This window comes from Girardinichthys multiradiatus, chromosome 22, assembly GCF_021462225.1.
Source record: "Girardinichthys multiradiatus isolate DD_20200921_A chromosome 22, DD_fGirMul_XY1, whole genome shotgun sequence".
Lineage (NCBI taxonomy): Eukaryota > Metazoa > Chordata > Actinopteri > Cyprinodontiformes > Goodeidae > Girardinichthys > Girardinichthys multiradiatus.
The window spans coordinates 33,878,802-33,896,590 of record NC_061814.1 but is presented as its reverse complement, the minus strand read 5'-3'; the positions used below and the strand labels follow the sequence as shown (position 1 = coordinate 33,896,590).

Sequence of the window (17,789 nt, the reverse complement as noted above, 5' to 3'; positions counted from 1 at the left end):
GGCAGGCCAATTGAGCACAGTGATACCATGGTGAGTAAACCATTTACCAGTGGTTTTGGCACTGTGAGCAGGTGCCAGGTCGTGCTGAAAAATGAAATCTTCATCTCCATAAAGCTTTTCAGCAGATGGAAGCATGAAGTGCTCCAAAATCTCCTGATAGCTAGCTGCATTGACCCTGCCCTTGATAAAACACAGTGGACCAACACCAGCAGCTGACACGGTACCCCAGACCATCACTGACTGTGGGTACTTGACACTGGACTTCTGGCATTTTGGCATTTCCTTCTCCCCAGTCTTCCTCCAGACTCTGGCACCTTGATTTCCGAATGACATGCAGAATTTGCTTTCATCCGAAAAAAGTACTTTGGACCACTGAGCAACAGTCCAGTGCTGCTTCTCTGTAGCCCGGGTCAGGCGCTTCTGCCGCTGTTTCTGGTTCAAAAGTGGCTTGACCTGGGGAATGCGGCACCTGTAGCCCATTTCCTGCACACGCCTGTGCACGGTGGCTCTGGATGTTTCTACTCCACACTCAGTCCACTGCTTCCGCAGGTCCTCCAAGGTCTGGAATCGGCCCTTCTCCACAATCTTCCTCAGGGTCTGGTCACCTCTTCTCGTTGTGCAGCGTTTTCTGCCACACCTTTTCCTTCCCACAGACTTCCCACTGAGGTGCCTTGATACAGCACTCTGGGAACAGCCTATTCGTTCAGAAATTTCTTTCTGTGTCTTACCCTCTTGCTTGAGGGTGTCAATAGTGGCCTTCTGGACAGCAGTCAGGTCGGCAGTCTTACCCATGATTGGGGTTTTGAGTGATGAACCAGGCTGGGAGTTTTAAAGGCCTCAGGAATCTTTTGCAGGTGTTTAGAGTTAACTCGTTGATTCAGATGATTAGGTTCATAGCTCGTTTAGAGACCCTTTTAATAATATGCTAATTTTGTGAGATAGGAATTTTGGGTTTTCATGAGCTGTATGCCAAAATCATCCGTATTAAGACAATAAAAGACCTGAAATATTTCAGTTAGTGTGCAATGAATCTAAAATATATGAATGTTAAATTTTCATCATGACATTATGGAAAATAATGAACTTTATCACAATATGCCAATATTTTGAGAAGGACCTGTATATGGCTGCGCGCTTAACCCCTACACCATCAGCAACGCGCGCTGTTTTAGTCACTTTTGAATGTTGGTGGTGCTTTCACACTCGTGGTAGCATGAGACAGACTCTACAACCCACACAAGTAGCTCAGGTAGTGCAGCTCATCCAGGATGGCACATCAATGCGAGCTGTGGCAAGAAGGTTTGCTGTGTCTGTCAGCGTAATGTCCAGAGCCTGGAGGCGCTACTACCATCACCATGTATACCCCTCCACCACGTTAAGGTGGTGAATATATATATATATGTATGTGTATATATATACGTATGTATACACTGCTCAAAAAAATAACACATCCTAGATCTGAATGAATGAAATATTCTCATTGAATACTTTGTTTTGTACAAAGATGAATGTGCTGACAACAAAATCACACAAAAATCATCAATAGAAATCAAATTTATTAACCAATGGAGGCCTGGATTTGGAGTCACACACAAAATTAAAGTGGAAAAACACACAACAGGCTGATCCAACTTTGATGTAATGTCCTTAAAACAAGTCAAAATGAGGTTCAATATTGTGTGTGGCCTCCATGTGCCTGTATAACCTCCCTACAAAGCCTGGGCATCCTGATGAGACGGTGGATGGTCTCCTGAGGGATCTCCTCCCAGACCTAGATTAGCATCCGCCAACTCCTGGACAGTCTGTGGTGCAACGTGACGTTCGTGGATGGAGCGAGACATGATGTCCCAGATGTGCTCAATCAGATTCAGTTCTGGGGAACGGGCGGGCCAGTCCATAGCTTCAATGTCTTCATCTTGCAGGAACTGCTGACACACTCCAGCCACATTGTCCAGCATTAGGAGGAACCCAGGGCCAACCGCACCAGCATCTGGTCTCACAAGGGGTCTGAGAATCTCATCTTGGTGCCTAATGGCAGTCAGACTACCTCTGGCGAGCACATGGAGCCAGAAAGAAATGCCACCCCACACCATTACTGACCCACTGCCAAACCGGTCATGCTGAAGGATGTTGCAGGCAGCAGATCGCTCTCCATGGTGTCTCCAGACTCTGTCACGTCTGTCACATGTGCTCAGTGTGAACCTGCTTTCATCTGTGAAGAGCACAGGGCGCCAGTGGTGAATTTGCCAATCCTGGTGTTCTCTGGCCAATGCCAAGCGTCCTGCACGGTGTTGGGCTGTGAGCACAACCCCCATTTGTGGACGTCGGGCCCTCATACCATCCTCATGGAGTCGGTTTCTAACCGTTTGTGCAGACACATGCACATTTGTGGCCTGCTGGAGGTCAATTTGCAGAGCTCTGGCAGTGCTCCTCCTGTTCCTCCTTGCACAAAGGCGGAGGTAGCGGTCCGGCTGCTGGGTTGTTGCCCTCCTACGGCCTCCTCCACATCTCCTGGTGTACTGGCCTGTCTCCTGGTAGTGCCTCCAGGCTCTGGACATTACGCTGACAGACACAGCAAACCTTCTTGCCACAGCTCGCATTGATGTGCCATCCTGGATGAGCTGCACTACCTGAGCTACTTGTGTGGGTTGTAGAGTCCGTCTCATGCTACCACGAGTGTGAAAGCACCACCAACATTCAAAAGTGACCAAAACATCAGCCAGAAAGCATAGGTACTGAGAAGTGGCATGTGGTCCCACACTTGCAGAACCACTCCTTTATTGAGTGTCTTGCTAATCGCCAAAGATTTCCCCCTGTTATCTATTCCATTTGCACAACAGGATGTGAAATTGATTGTCAATCAGTGTTGCTTCCTAAGTGGACAGTTTGATTTCACAGACGTTTGATTTACTTGGAGTTATATTGTGTTGTATAAGTGTTTCCTTTATTTTTTTGAGTAGTGTGTATATATATATATATATATATATATATATATATATATATATATATATATATATATATATATTTTTGTCAGGTTACAACTTCAAACATCAATTTACAGTACAGACCAAAGGTTTGGACACCTTCCCATTCAAAGAGTTTTCTTTATTTTCATGACTATGAATATTGTAGCTTCACACTGAAGGCATCAAAACTATGAATTAACACATGTGTAATTATATACTGAACAAAAAAGTGTGAAACAACTGAAAATATGTCTTATATTCTAGGTTCTTCAAAGTAGCCACCTTTTGCTTTGATTACTGTTCCACACACTCTTGGCATTCTGTTGATGAGCTTCAAGAGGTAGTCACCTGAAATGGTTTTCACTTCACAGGTGTGCCCTGTCAGGTTTAATACGTGGGATTTCAAGCCTTATAAATGGGCTTGGGACCATCAGTTGTGTTGTGCAGGAGGTGGATACAGTACACAGCTGATAGTCCTACTGAATAGACTGTTAGAATTTGTATTATGGCAAGAAAAAAACAGCTAGGTAAAGAAAACGAGTGGCCATCATTACTTTAAGGAATGAAGGTCAGTCAGTCCGAACAATTGGGAAAACTTTGAAAGTGTTCCCAAGTGCAGTCGCAAAAACCATCAAGCGCTACAAAGAATCTGGCTCACATGAGGACCGTCCCAGGAAAGGAAGACCAAGAGTCACCTCTGCTGGGGACGATAAGTTCATCCGAGTCACTAGCCTCAGAAATCACAGGTTAACAGCAGCTCAGATTAGACAACAGGTCAATGCCACACAGAGTTCTAGCAGCAGACGCATCTCTAGAACAACTGTTAAGAGGAGACTGTGTGAATCAGACCTTCATGGTAAAATAGCTGCTAGGAAACCACTGCTGAGGACAGGCAACAAGCAGAAGAGACTTGTTTGGGCTAAAGAACACAAGGAATGGACATTAGACCAGTGGAAATCTGTGCTTTGGTCTGATGAGTCCAAGTTTGAGATCTTTGGTTCCAACCACCGTGTCTTTGTGCGGCGCAGAAGAGGTGCACGGATGGACTCTACATGCCTGGTTCCCACCGTGAAGCATGGAGGAGGAGGTGTGATGGTGTGGGGGTGCTTTGCTAGTGACACTGTTGGGGATTTATTCAAAATTGAAGGCATAGTGAACCAGCATGGCTACCACAGCATCTTGCAGCAGCATGCTATTCCATCTGGTTTGTGTTTAGTTTGACCATCATTTATTTTTCAACAGGACAATGACCCCAAACACACCTCCAGGCTGTGTGACCAAGAAGGAGAGTGATGGGTGCTGCGCCAGATGACCTGGCCTCCACAGTCACCGGACCTGAACCCAATCAAGATGGTTTGGGGTGAGTTGGACCGCAGAGTGAAGGCAAAAGGGCCAACAAGTGCTAAACATCTCTGGGAACTCCTTCAAGACTGTTGGAAAACCATTTCAGGTGACTACCTCTTGAAGCTCATCAACAGAATGCCAAGAGTGTGCGGAGCAGTAATCAAAGCAAAAGGTGGCTACTTTGAAGAACTTGGAATATAAGACATATTTTCAGTTGTTTCACACTTTTTTGTTCAGTATATAATTCCACATGTGTTAATTCATAGTTTTGATGCCTTCAGTGTGAAGCTACAATATTCATAGTCATGAAAATAAAGAAAACTCTTTGAATGAGAAGGTGTGTCCAAATGTTTGGTCTGTACTGTATATATATATATATATATATATATATATATATATATGCACACCAAGCGTAACATTATAGCGTTAGCCGTAATGCTCCCCTTGTGGAGCATTACCCCTTCAAGAGTGCAATCAATGAGAATCAATGTTAAGGTTGCATATTTGTTTTTAGACTTTTATTACATTTTATGTCAAAAGCATAAGACAGTAACAGACTTTCCCCATCAGTATTACTTGTAATACAAATATCAGCAGTTAAATGGAAAACAGTGTTGTTGGTCCTAATATTAGGGTTACATATGACGATGCATCAGATTTAACAGGAATTAAAGTAGTTTCTCACACCTGTAATGTCGTTGATGTTTTTTATTATATTCATAGTCCCAACAAATTACTACAAGCTTGCTTTTTGTTTTTTTTGAGATTTTTTGCAGCACAAGTGGCCTTTATTTTTTCTGGTACTTGACAGTAGCTAGACAGGCAATGGGGGCACTGACAGAGGAGAAGACATGCACAGCAAATGTCGCCAGGGCCAGGTTTTGAACCTGGGACAGACTTGTCGAGGACTAAAGCCTCTGTATAAGAGTCGCACGCTTGACCCCGTACACCACCAGCACTGCACCACCAAGCTTACTTAATGTCAAGCCACATAGGACAGCAGTGAAAACAATTTTTTTATGAACTTTTAAAAAAAAATCTTTATTTTGCTGTAGGATTGTTATTTATAATAAATTCATTGAAGTTTGCCAATTTTGAGCTTTGGATCAGAATCACAGGTTGGTTGGGTTTGTAGACTTTTGTGATAAGCAGGTATGAAGCGTCTGCCGAACGGTTTAATTTCAACTAAAACAGCAAAAGTACAAAATGGCAGCATACTAAAAAGTGATTCTGACTGAAGTCAAGTCTGTCGTTAAAACAGAATAAATTGTATTAAGAAAAATAAAAGCTGAAATAAAAAATATAAGCATTACACATTTTTCATTGAATGTATTTTTGTACAAAGTTTAAAAACAAGAGCAACCTCTGAATGGTCGTTTCACTTTATATACAACAAAGAGCATTATGTTGCTGAACTTAATTAGGGCATAAGCAAGTTTCAGAGGGATAACAGTTTGATAAAAAATGCAGCCTGCTTTCTGGCTCCTTACCCAACAAGCCTGTCTTTGTTTTTTTCCTCCAGCATGACCATGGTTCAATCAAGACAAACAATTTATATTATCAAGAGATTTTAAAATGCTGAAAGATTTTCAGAAAAGAACAAGAACCTCATCTGTTAAAATAACCTAAAACGTAGAAGAAGCATGATTATTTTAAATTGTCATTATTGTAAGACACATTTTAAAATCATAATATATTGGGTTTTGTTTTCTCAATTGTCTGAGCTGATGTGATTTTTCATTATTTGCTTAAGGTAAAAACTTCTTCAAGATGCAGCATGTTGTCAACATTTCTTACAGATTATGTGAAAATACAGCATCTCCTCCTACAGCCCAAACAAACTCATTTTTTGTCAGTCAGACACTGTGCTTTTCCAGGTGCATATGTTGTTGTTGGTTTCTTTCCAGCACTGCCTTCAGTTTGCTTGCTTCAGGTCGATCTTCTGGGTTATTGCACAGGCAAGATTTGATTATTGGGAACTGAAATAAAAAATAAGGACAATGAAGCTCGTTTAGCAATGAGGCTCCACAACTGTTTTTATTATAAATGCATTTTGTTCATAAATCAGCAGAGATTTAAAAAGATAATAATGTACCTTGAGGGGAAACGCCTTGGAAAACTCTTTGGGAAACTTCTTGTTTCTTGTGTCTGTCCAAATCTAATAGTGACAATGTAGTTATGACATAACAGCATGAATTAGATCAGTTTGTTTTAAAGAATGATCTGTTTAAATTATTATTTCTATGTCACATGTTAAACATGTTTGAAGTAAGTGATTAATTTAGATTTTCTAAGTTGATGTCTTTATGAAAAAACTCACCATTGATCTTTCGTGGCCAGTTGAGATTTTCCAAAGGAGTTCAAAGAAGATCAGCCCCAAAGCAAACATGTCCACTCTACGATCATATCTGTTACTTGTCTGTTAAAACAATAAAAACGTTTTTGTAAAGACATGCACACTCACCTCAGAAGTCGATTTTAATTCACAGAACCGTGTTTTTATAGGACACTTCAAATGGCCTTTAGGATCACAGATTTTTTTTTAACATATCCATTTCATATCCAAAACTCTAGGACTCTACAGCCTTGTCACGGTGTTACTTTACAAGCTCACATCATGTGAGAGTGTTCCTTTAGTGAGATTTAGCAGGTTATTTAAGTTTTTCCCCTGAGCTGGTGTAAGTAGATTACAGGCTGATCAGACAGGTCTTCGTACCGAGACTCTTAGTACCGGAACTTCACACTCGGAACTGGAAAAGCAGCAAATTGGACCTTAAGTAAGGTGCTCCTTCTGTTCTGCTGTAGCGGCTGTCTGGTGCTGATGAAGTTGGCGGATCACCAAGTTGACCTACCTCCCTTCCACTTTCTCTCTTTAGATTAAAGCTAGCAATTAGAATTCAGATCATGGTGATAAAATGATTTTCCTGTCAGACTGTTGGAAACATATAAGCTCATTTTCCTAGTTTCTCAGTCAGTTTAATTATTGTAGTTTAGAGAGTTCATTTTAAATATTTCTTGCATTGATAAGTCGCCTATAATTATAAGACATTTTGTTTTGTCTGTTATTTCTGTATTTTGTTTCTCGCAATGCAGGTAATCAGTAATGAGTATATATCGGTTAATTGATTATAAATTTGATTCCTGATTTTAATGATTCCCTGCTCTACTCATTGTTTACATTTTAATTAATGTGTTACCTTTTTGTGTTAATTTTACATAAACTGAACCCTGTTTCATTTAGTGTGATAAATATAGCCGACTGGAAAGGAAAATATTCATAATTCAGATTGATTTTAATAGATTAAGAAACTAGATTCTGAAAATTAAATATATTTAAAAGTTGGATTAATATTTCTACATGTTCAATTACATTAACATATGTTGTGATTATTTTTCCTTGTATGTTATAAATAAAAAGTTCAGCCCTACCAGCTAACTATTAGAACCACCACTAGAGTAACTTCAAGATATGCAAACCTTACAAAAAATAGTAGTGATAAATGCTGCAATGTTCCTTTAACACTTGATAGATATATATAATAGCACTTTCCTGAACCTGTAAAATGAAACTATTATAAAACAATAAAACAAATGTTCTAGTAAGTTTTTAGCACATCATTTTACTAACTTGTTCAGGAGCCATGTAGGCTTTGGTTCCTGGTCCTTCTGTTCTGTCCATCAGGTTTTCACTTTTGTCAATAGTGACGAGACCAAAGTCCCCAATCTTCACCTTCCCATCTTTTCCAAACATTATGTTGGTAGGCTAAGCAGTGAAAAACAAATAAACGCATTGAATTGATTATCAAACTTCCTGAATCAAACAAGTAATCTTGATGAAAACTGAAATAACTGTTGAGAAAAATGGGAAAAAAAACTGCATGCTGAAAAAAGGGCTAAAGACTCAACTGACCCTCTGACTGTAAAGTTTATAATCATTAGTCTTGTAAAATTAACTAAAGTTTACAATAAATTACTGGCAGATATTTGTATGGTGGGCAGGGTTTAAATATGAAAGCTACAAAAACAAAAAGGAAGATATGAAGAAGGAAGGAAGGACAGAAAGAAGGAAGAAAGGAAGGAATGAAGTAAAGCTTTCTGTCAAACAAAGCCAGCTGTGTTAAAGCCCAAGCCTCACCTTAAGGTCTCTGTGAATGAGGTTGTTGGAATGAATGTATTCAACTCCATTGACTATTTGCTGTACAATAGGAAGACTTTCTGCTCCTCTCTGGGAGTGTTGTAGTTCCTTCTCATTCAGCTCATCAATCCATTGTCGGAGTGTTGCAGAGTCACATAATTCCATTTTAATGAAGAGGTACTGTCCACATTTGATACTTGCAGATAAAAAAGGGGGAAATGTGATATTGTTTTTAGTTTGTAAGAGGAATTAAGTCATTTGAGACCAGGGGAGAAAACACTTACTCTTTTAGTTTCTTTTGGAGTTTCTCTTGTTGCACTTCTGAATCCTCGATCCAACAGTGGTAGTATCTAACGATGTTTTCGTGTTGGAGATCTGATAACACCATCACTTCTCGCAAAGCTTTTCTAAATAATAATTATGATACAAATAAAATCACACTCAGTGTAAAGGTTTAATTGTTCGTCCTGAAATGCATTTATCAATATTTCTGTTCTGTTCTACCACATACTCACTGTGTTCCAGGAACGATCTTCATGGCATAATCCTTGCCCAACAGGTTTTCGTTTACCTTAAAGACACGACCAAAACCTCCCCCACCAAGATATTTAAGGATTTCAAACTCTGATGTGAATCTGTAGAAATTAAGGTTATTGCTTAGGAACAAAGAAATCCGATAAACATAAATAATAATTAAAACATTTTAGTGCAATTAAATGCTTCTCAATACCTTGACAGGGATGATGGGGTGTTCTTGTTTCTAATTTTGTTGTTTTCCACATAGTTCTGAGATAAAACAATAAAAACACTTTACTGTTTGTATATTATATTTAGAAAAGTCTTAACTCAGAACAATGGAATGTAATGACACATTAATGACAGGCAACAATCAAGATAGCATGCATAGATATTTTTAAACTTGGGCTCATCATATCGGGAAAACAGACAACAGACCAAATCTGTTATTAGCATGCAGAATTTGCATTCATGGCCCTTAAAAGATAATAGCCCATCCAAGCAGTTGTTTGAAATTGCAGTATTGCACACATTGATTTTGCAATTATGATTCGACATATTATGCCGAATTATTTAACACCACACTAGTTTTACACTATTGTGGCCGACAGGAGCTAACGCGCCGCAAACAGCTAGATGCGCTGCAAACACAAACGTTATGCAATCACATAAATGATGCAAACACAAAAAATAAATGCAACAAAAAAACATTGCAAAACAAAAATGCTGCAATCAGGATAGAGAAACAAGAACCTACTACCAGCAAAACAAATGCAAAGGAAAATGCTGCAAACTGCAAAAACAAAAGCAAGTTAAGAAAAGATGCAAACGCAGAAGTGCACCAGACCCCTAGACTGCTGATATCACAGACATACAAATGTTGCTGTTCTATAAAATTGTAAATAGATTACGACTACTTTTTAAAAAGATACGGAAAACCTACCTTTTCTTTCTTCCCTCCAAGTTTTGCCTCGCTCCGTGATGCCTCAGCAGACTCTCTTGAAGAAAAGAATGATAGAAATTATTGTTCGACAGCGTTCCCATTAAAACTCTACAAGCTGGTTTAATACAAGTTGATTGTGCAGAGTACAGACAAATCAATGATTTGCAGCAAACGGTGATCACAGCAATCTCAGTTTCAATCACAGAGAAGTTCCTGTAGGCAATTCAGGCTAAAACAGCAGCAGCTGCTGAAGAGCAAATTTCTATGTAACGCAACTGCCATACAAAGATTAGTCTAAGTTATTACTAATTTCTTAACCAAATCATTTTTGTGCTGATACACACATATGGGCTCACAGGAGCTGCCAATAACATTCTGTCATTTCTCAGATTTCTTGATGTCACCTAAAAACTACAACAACCACATATATTCTAATTAAGTCTTAATTAATCAGCACTGGGATATTCTTTAAGCACAGTGGATGCAGTTAGTAACGCTGTTATGTTCAGAAAACATTAAAAATGTAAAAAAACGTCTCAAAAAGACATGACAGGGTGTAAACATACCTTAAAGAACAAGCGTTTACCTGCTATATTCAGGTTACTTTAGATGAGTCAAAAATTTACTCTTCAATCAGCAATGATCTTAGTAGCTATTAGCTTTTTTTAGATGTAGCACTAGCGGCCTTTATTTGACGGTTTTAGAAGACAGGAAAGGAAGCAGAGGGAGAAGACAGGACCTAAATGACCCAGGCTGGGAATTAAACCCAGGTTAGGTGTGCTCCTATCTACATGAGGCACCTGTGCTCCCCAATGGCCCACACAGCACCCTAGTAGTCATCAGCATGGACCACCAGCAATTGAAGTAAGCTAATGACTGCTCATTAGTACTCCATACATCCACACAAAACATTTTACAGAAAACAAGGTGGCCTATCCTTTTAAGAGGACTTACTGTGATGAAGCATTTTCTCCAGGTCCAGTAGGTCTGGTAATCTAAAATCCACAAAAGATATTTTTCTTATTGTTACCATAAACTTAATAAGAACCATTTAGTTTTTTTCTTTTTGGAAATTTCAGCTGTGGTTTCTTTCAGTATCTCATTATTTACTATTAACTTTCAGTAACTACAGTAACTTGCAACCTTCAAACCACTTAATTCTTAATTCATGTAGTCACATTTCAACCCCAATTTTCAAAGTTTTTTTTGTAATGTCACGTTATAGACCAGCACAAAGTAGTGCATAATTATGATCTACACTGCCCGGCCACTTTATTAGGTACCTTGCTAGTACAGGGTTCGACCCCCCCTTTGCCTCAGAACTGCCTTAATCCTTCGTGGCATAGATTCAACAAGGTACTGGAAACATTATTCAGAGAGTTTGGTCCATATTCACATTGATGCTGCAGATTTGTCGGCTGCACATCCATGATGCGAATCTCCTGTTCCACCACATCCCAAAGGTGCTCTATTGGATTGAGATCTGGTGACTGTGGAGACCATTTGAGTCCAGTGAACTCATTGTCATGTTCAAGAAACCAGTCTGAGATGATTCGTGCTTTATGACATGGCGCGTCATCCTGCTGGACGTAACCATCAGAAGATGGTTACACTGTGGTCATAAAGGGATGAACATAGTCAGCAACAATACTCAGGTAGTCTGTGGCGTTGACATGATGCTCAATTGGTACTAAGGGACCCAAAATGTGCCAAGAAAATATCCCCCACACCATTACACCACCAGCAGCCTGAATCGTTGATACAAGGCAGGATGGATCCATGTTTTCCTGTTGTTGATGCCAAATTCTGACCTTACCATCCGAATATCGCAGCGGAAATCGAGACTCATCAGACCAGGCAACGTTTTTCCAATCTTCTATTGTCCAAATTTGGTGAGCCTGTGTGAATTGTAGCCTTAGTTCTTAGCCACCTGTTCTTAGCTGACAGGAGTGGCACCCGGTGTGGTCTTCTGCTGCTGTAGTTCATCTGCCTCAAGGTTCGACGTGTTGTGCGTTCAGAGATGCTCTTCTGCATGCCTTGGTTGTAACGAGTGGTTATTTGAGTTACTGTTGCCTTTCTATCAGCTCGAACCAGTCTGGCCATTCTTCTCTGACCTCTGGCATCAACAAGGCATTTGCGCCCACAGAACTGCCGCTCACTGGATATTTTCTCTTTTTTGGACCATTCTCTGTAAACCCTAGAGATGGTAGTGTGTGAAAATCCCAGAAGATCAGCAGTTTCTGAAATACTCAGACCAGCCAGTCTGGCACCAACAACCATGCCACATTCAAAGTCACTTAAATCACCTTTCTTCCCCATTCTGATGTTCGGTTTAAACTGCAGCAGATCATCTTGACCATGTCTACATGGCTAAACGCATTGAGTCGCTGCCATGTGATTGGCTGATTAGAAATTTGCGTTAACGAGCAGTTGGACAGGTGTACTTAATAAAGTGGCCGGTGAGTGTATAACTCAGGTAAGGCAACTTGTTGTCAGGACAATTTTAGTCATTCAAAGAGGAAATCTGGCATTTAGGGACATGTGGAAAGAAAAAAAGTCTGTAATTTGGCCCTAAAAAATTTGGTTTTCAAAAAGCAGTGTAGGGAACAAAACAAATGTCACAGGAGGTGTTCTGGTCAGATTATGACAAATATAAACATTTTTACCAACATGCAAAATGCTGTTCCTGGTAAATCTACAAATTATACTGAACACATCATCCCCACATGGTAGTGGCAGCATCATGCTGTGGGGAGGTTTTTCTTTAACGGGTACATGGAGGATGGTGGTGGGAAGTTGAATGGAACTAAATACAGGGCAAAGATGGAGGTGAATCCTGTTGAAGGCTACAAAATACTTGAGACTGGAGGAGAGGTTCACCTTCCAGCAGGATGACCCTAAACATACAGCCAGAGCTACAATGAACTGGCTTAGATCAAAGCATATTGATGTGTTAAAAAGACCCTTGGGCCACACCTATTTTCAATGTAATTGTTTTTTAAATAAAAAGTAATTCAAACGCTTTGACCTTCATTTCACTACAAATTGTGTAGGGAGAGTGTATTGCACTTTGATGTTGTAAGGGTAATGAATACTTTTGAGAGGCATGCACAATGTCTATTGCATTAGGGCTCCAGATGAACTATTTCGTCATCCCTGATTGTAAAATTCAAGCTTGATTATTTGTGGTCATTCTTCAGACATTTATACCTACCAATAATGACATATTTAGTGATTCAGACAAAGGGCCTGGCTCAGTGTTACAATGTTTTTAACAAAAAAAACTTAAGTAATGATATAAATAGACTACCTTTTTAGCTATTATACTTTTTAACTATGATGGAACAAACCTGGGCATTGGAGGGATTTGAGGGATCAGCAAACATTACAAAGTCACTTGTACTTGTTTCCATCCTCTGCTGTGATGGCTCACATGAGTCCCTGAAAGAGAGACACAAGTACGTACACGAGTGTAGTTAAAGTACTAAGCTCTACAATCTATCAGGCTATTTTTGTCGGGGAGTGCCTTACCGTGTGGCTGATTGTGATGATGATGCTCCATCTTCAGACACCGTGGATCTAACAGACACCTGAAATGCAAAGGAAGAGTGAAGAACAGTTTAATTTGCAGTCGGCCTGAACTTGATACAAAAAACAAATATATGAACATCATCTACCTTGCTGTCGTAATCCGACTGTTCAAGAAGTGCAGACCACGCCAGCTTAGCTGCATTCTGTTTAGCTTCCTTGGTGCTCTTACCCTCAGCAACAGGGTATTCCTTCTTGTCAATTGTTAATTTGTAAAAAAATCTGCATTCCAGACAAAGGATGTTGGTATTTGCACATATGCTTAGTTTAGTATCAGTGAACATTTCAGGACTACAGTCACAGCCAAAACTGTTCCAGCTGAGAAGATGCTTACTGTGGATTATGAGGAGGTCCCCTTCTTCCTTCTTCTATGTATGTATGACAGAGTTTTGTCTTCTGACAGTAGTGGTTGATAAGTCCAATGAAGTTTGTCCCCACACAGCTGTTGTCTTCTGAGTTTATACTCAGACTTTCTGTCTTTGTACTGTCACAGAAAGACAACATTTCACATCGGTGAAGAAACCTTAACGAAACAACAGGGGTGAGGGATAAAATCTGCTTCTCAAAGCATCGAGATGCTTTATTATCTGAATGTTAACCACCCAGACAGATTGTGGTGAACACAAAGCAGACAACAAGGTGGTCCTGAGAAAGAACTAGCACCTTGTCCACTACAGAGAAAATTCCTTGAAAAACAGCAGCCTGTGCAAAGTTAAGCTGAAATATGATTAAACATAACAAAATCCATCCATTGTCTATACTCCCTTATCCTGCAGGGTCCCAAGGGGATGGGGTTGTGGTGGGGACCATATTAGGGGTTTCCACCCCAAGGGGGAAGAAAAACAGCTGATGACACTGTTTTATTTTTGTACTGTTTTATTTTAATTAATTTTATCTGATGTATTTATTCTGTTTTTTGCTGAACTAAAAGTTATTGGGCTTTACATTATTAGTTCTGCATGGGGGTTTGGGGAAGTTGCATCATTGCCTTCAGAATCAACATGCACAAAGATTCCCACCCCTTTTAAACAATCCACTTATTTACTCACCTGACATCATTTAAGTTTTTATTTAACGTCTGATTTTGCTGAACTGCAGAATCTCCAACCTTTAAACAAAAATACAGTCATCAACAAAAAGGAATGTAAAATATCTAAATATTAGACAGTTATTTACACAGAAGTCTGGTTATTCAAACAGAAGACTAAAGTGGTCTCTGGTTTATAGCAATGTGTTGAAACCCAGAGTCTATTAGGTGTATCTGGAACTACATGAAGGAAGAGTAAGGAATTATAAAACGAGTATTCACGTGAACTGCTGCAATACTTCTCAGCAGGATATTAAATTGTCACAAAAATCACCAAAAAAAATCAGAGAAATAAAAACATAAAACAGAGCTTCACAACAACACCCCTGTATTACTGCGCTCTCTGACGCCCAATTAAGTTCACCAGAACTCTTGGATTCTCTACATATTTCTCGAGCATCCTCTAATTACACAAGATCAGGCATAAAATTATGACCACTAACTAGAGAAGTAAAAAAAATCACTGATAATGTATTCGTCACAACACCTATTAGTTGGTTGAAAATAGGTGGGAAGCAAGTGAATATTTAGTCCTTGAACTTGATGTGTTACAAGCAGACAAAATGGAAATAAGTAAGGACTTGAACAAGTTTGATATGGGTGATCTTCACCCATGTAATCTCCAAGCTTGTGTTTCTGGTATGCACTGGTCAGTTTCTATCTGAAGTAGTCGAAGGAAGGATCAGTCATGAACCAAAGACAGGGTCATGAGTTACCAAAGCTTACTGATGCAAATAACTAAAGTCAACTAAAGCTGGTTTAGATAGACATGTGTGATACAGTACATTACAGTTTGTAGCATATGGGGCAGCATAGCCCCAGACAAGTCAGGGTACCCATGCTGGTCATAACTTTTATGCCTGATTAGTAAAAAATCAACACAAAGTAGTTTATAGGTCTGAAGTGAAAACAAACTGTAACATTATAGATGCTCAGACATCTGACGTTTTGCAAATATATGCAATCTGACCAAAACCTGGGCAAAAACCCCTCATTATGACATTATGTTGAGCTGAAATAGTAATTTATTCCACAAGTTGTGCTTCTGAGACTGTCAGTACACTGTTTATGATCAGAAAATGTGTATTTAAATGAATATCCATACATGTCAACTACTACTTTTTAAGCTGATTCTTTTTCTGCTAGTTAGGAACTTAGTACACTTTTGCAATAATACAAATTTATCTGTTCCTGCATTAATATTTTAGCGCATTTTGGTTGCCTATGGGCTTTGTTTTGGAACAGTCTCTTCCTCAGAAAACATAAACATTAGGGTTTGGGAAGAAAATACCAGGATTTCTTTATTAATTGCTATCTAATAAGAGGTGGCAAACACAGGGCAGTTTTTCTCTGAGCCAAGCTCTCAATGCTGAGTCAGAGAACAGAGTTAGAGAATGATTTGTTTTTGTTTTGCCTTGACGCACCTGGAGTAGAGTAGTAGAGGAGAACAGAATCCAACTTGGCCAGCTAGATGACTTTTCATACTGCTTTACAATTGTGGCATTTTGCATTTCAAAGAAAGACGGACATTGATAATAACTTTGAACAATTCTTTGTGGTTACTTCGTGGAATCCCTGCTTATTTATATATAAATTTTTTTTGTGGCACTAGTGGCCTTTATTTAGTCAGTTGGTCGACAAGCAATGGGGATGGAGAGAGAGAGGTGGACATGCAGCAAAGGTCAACAGGCCAGGAGTCGAACCCATAACGGCTGCTTTGAGGTCCAAAGCATGTCTCGTGGTGCCGCACCGGGAATCCCTATTGTCCTCTAAGCTTGTTCTCTTCAGGTTGGAGGGGAGTTCCTGCCTCAAGTGGAGGAGTTTAAGTATCTCGGGGTCTTGTTCACAAGTGAGGGAAGAATGGAGCGGGAGATCGACAGACGGATCGGTGCGGCTGCCACAGTAATGGGGGCGCTGTGCCGGTCCGTTGTGGTGAAGAGAGAGCTGAGCCGAAAAGCAAAACTCAATTTACTGGTCGGTCTACGTTCCTACCCTCACCTATGGCCATGAACTTTGGGTCATGACCGAAAGAATGAGATCCCGGATACAAGCGGCTGAAATGAACTTCCTCCGTAGGGTGGCCGGGCACTCCCTTAGAGATAGGGTGAGGAGCTCGGCCATCCGGGAGGGGCTCGGAGTAGAGCCGCTGCTTCTCCACATCGAGAGGAGCCAGTTGAGGTGGCTCGGGCATCTATACCGGATGCCTCCTGGACGCCTTCCTCGGAAGGTGTTCCAGGCACGTCCCACCGGGAGGAAGCCCAGGGGACGGCCCAGGACACGCTGGAGGGACTATGTTTCTTGGCTGGCCTGGGAACGCCTTGGGCTCCACCCGGAGGAGCTGGAAGAGGTGTCTGGGGAGAGGGACGTCTGGGCGTCTCTGCTGAGTCTGCTGCCCCCGCGACCCGGTCCCGGATAAGCGGAAGACAACGAGTACGAGTTCTTTTTTTTATGTTGTTTTTTGTTTTTTTATGTAATGATTAAGATATAATTGTTACCGATAGGTTAATTACAGATTCCTTAAGTAAACAGTTACAATATAATTTTCACTTTCTATTGTAACAATTGTAATTCTGATAACAAATGTGTTTTTATAATATCAACGACATCAACAAGCTTCTGGCATAATTCTGGCAGGATATTTCACCACTTTTCTTGAGGGCCTAAAAGAAGGCATATGTTTTGGATTATTACCTTGCTAAAAGTCAAATTGACAAACAATTTTGAGTTTACTTGCAGAGCTGAAAAAAGTACTCGTATTGCAAAGAGGTGATGATGCCTTCCACTCTAGCAAGGTTCTCTAGGCATGTGGAAATGAAACAGGCCCATTACATCACATTTCTCCACCATACTTAACACTGGTAGTGTTCCATTAAACTGGTTAGTTTCCTAACACTTTTGGGTAGAGTGTGCAAATTTTCCAAATCGTTCTGTTTGGAGCAATCCCATACGGTTAAAGTTGTCTTGTTTTATCCTTTCCAAAACCAGTTCTGATTTGTCCTGCTGGAACAGACAAGTGTGTCCAAATTTCAACCATCTAACTGTTGATCAGAGGTGAAGTTAAATAATTTGGAGGTAGTCCTCATCCTTTACTATGCCATCTACTTTATTAAATGCAACTGCACAACACAGCATAATACTGCCACCACCATGACTGACAGCTTGATGTTCTTAGACATCAAACCGTTGGCAGTTTGGGTCAATCAGGATAAT

The 17,789-nt window shown here is 40.1% G+C and overlaps 1 protein-coding gene across 1 annotated transcript in view; it reads right to left on the bottom strand.

The window, feature by feature from the left end:
- Window positions 1-4,813: 4,813 nt before the first annotated feature.
- LOC124858948 overlaps window positions 4,814-17,789 on the bottom strand; it is a 30,946-nt gene continuing 17,970 nt past the window's right edge. The window contains exons 22-36 of the mRNA XM_047351291.1: window positions 14,542-14,600; window positions 13,827-13,976; window positions 13,582-13,714; window positions 13,436-13,494; window positions 13,255-13,345; window positions 10,859-10,899; window positions 9,905-9,959; window positions 9,176-9,231; window positions 8,961-9,080; window positions 8,730-8,852; window positions 8,446-8,641; window positions 7,939-8,073; window positions 6,631-6,729; window positions 6,406-6,468; window positions 4,814-6,289 (exon numbers count right to left, since the gene is read on the bottom strand). Of these exons, the coding sequence (XP_047207247.1) occupies window positions 6,167-6,289; window positions 6,406-6,468; window positions 6,631-6,729; window positions 7,939-8,073; window positions 8,446-8,641; window positions 8,730-8,852; window positions 8,961-9,080; window positions 9,176-9,231; window positions 9,905-9,959; window positions 10,859-10,899; window positions 13,255-13,345; window positions 13,436-13,494; window positions 13,582-13,714; window positions 13,827-13,976; window positions 14,542-14,600 (1,503 nt within the window). The 3' untranslated portion in view covers window positions 4,814-6,166. The remainder of the gene's footprint in view (window positions 6,290-6,405; window positions 6,469-6,630; window positions 6,730-7,938; window positions 8,074-8,445; window positions 8,642-8,729; window positions 8,853-8,960; window positions 9,081-9,175; window positions 9,232-9,904; window positions 9,960-10,858; window positions 10,900-13,254; window positions 13,346-13,435; window positions 13,495-13,581; window positions 13,715-13,826; window positions 13,977-14,541; window positions 14,601-17,789) is intronic.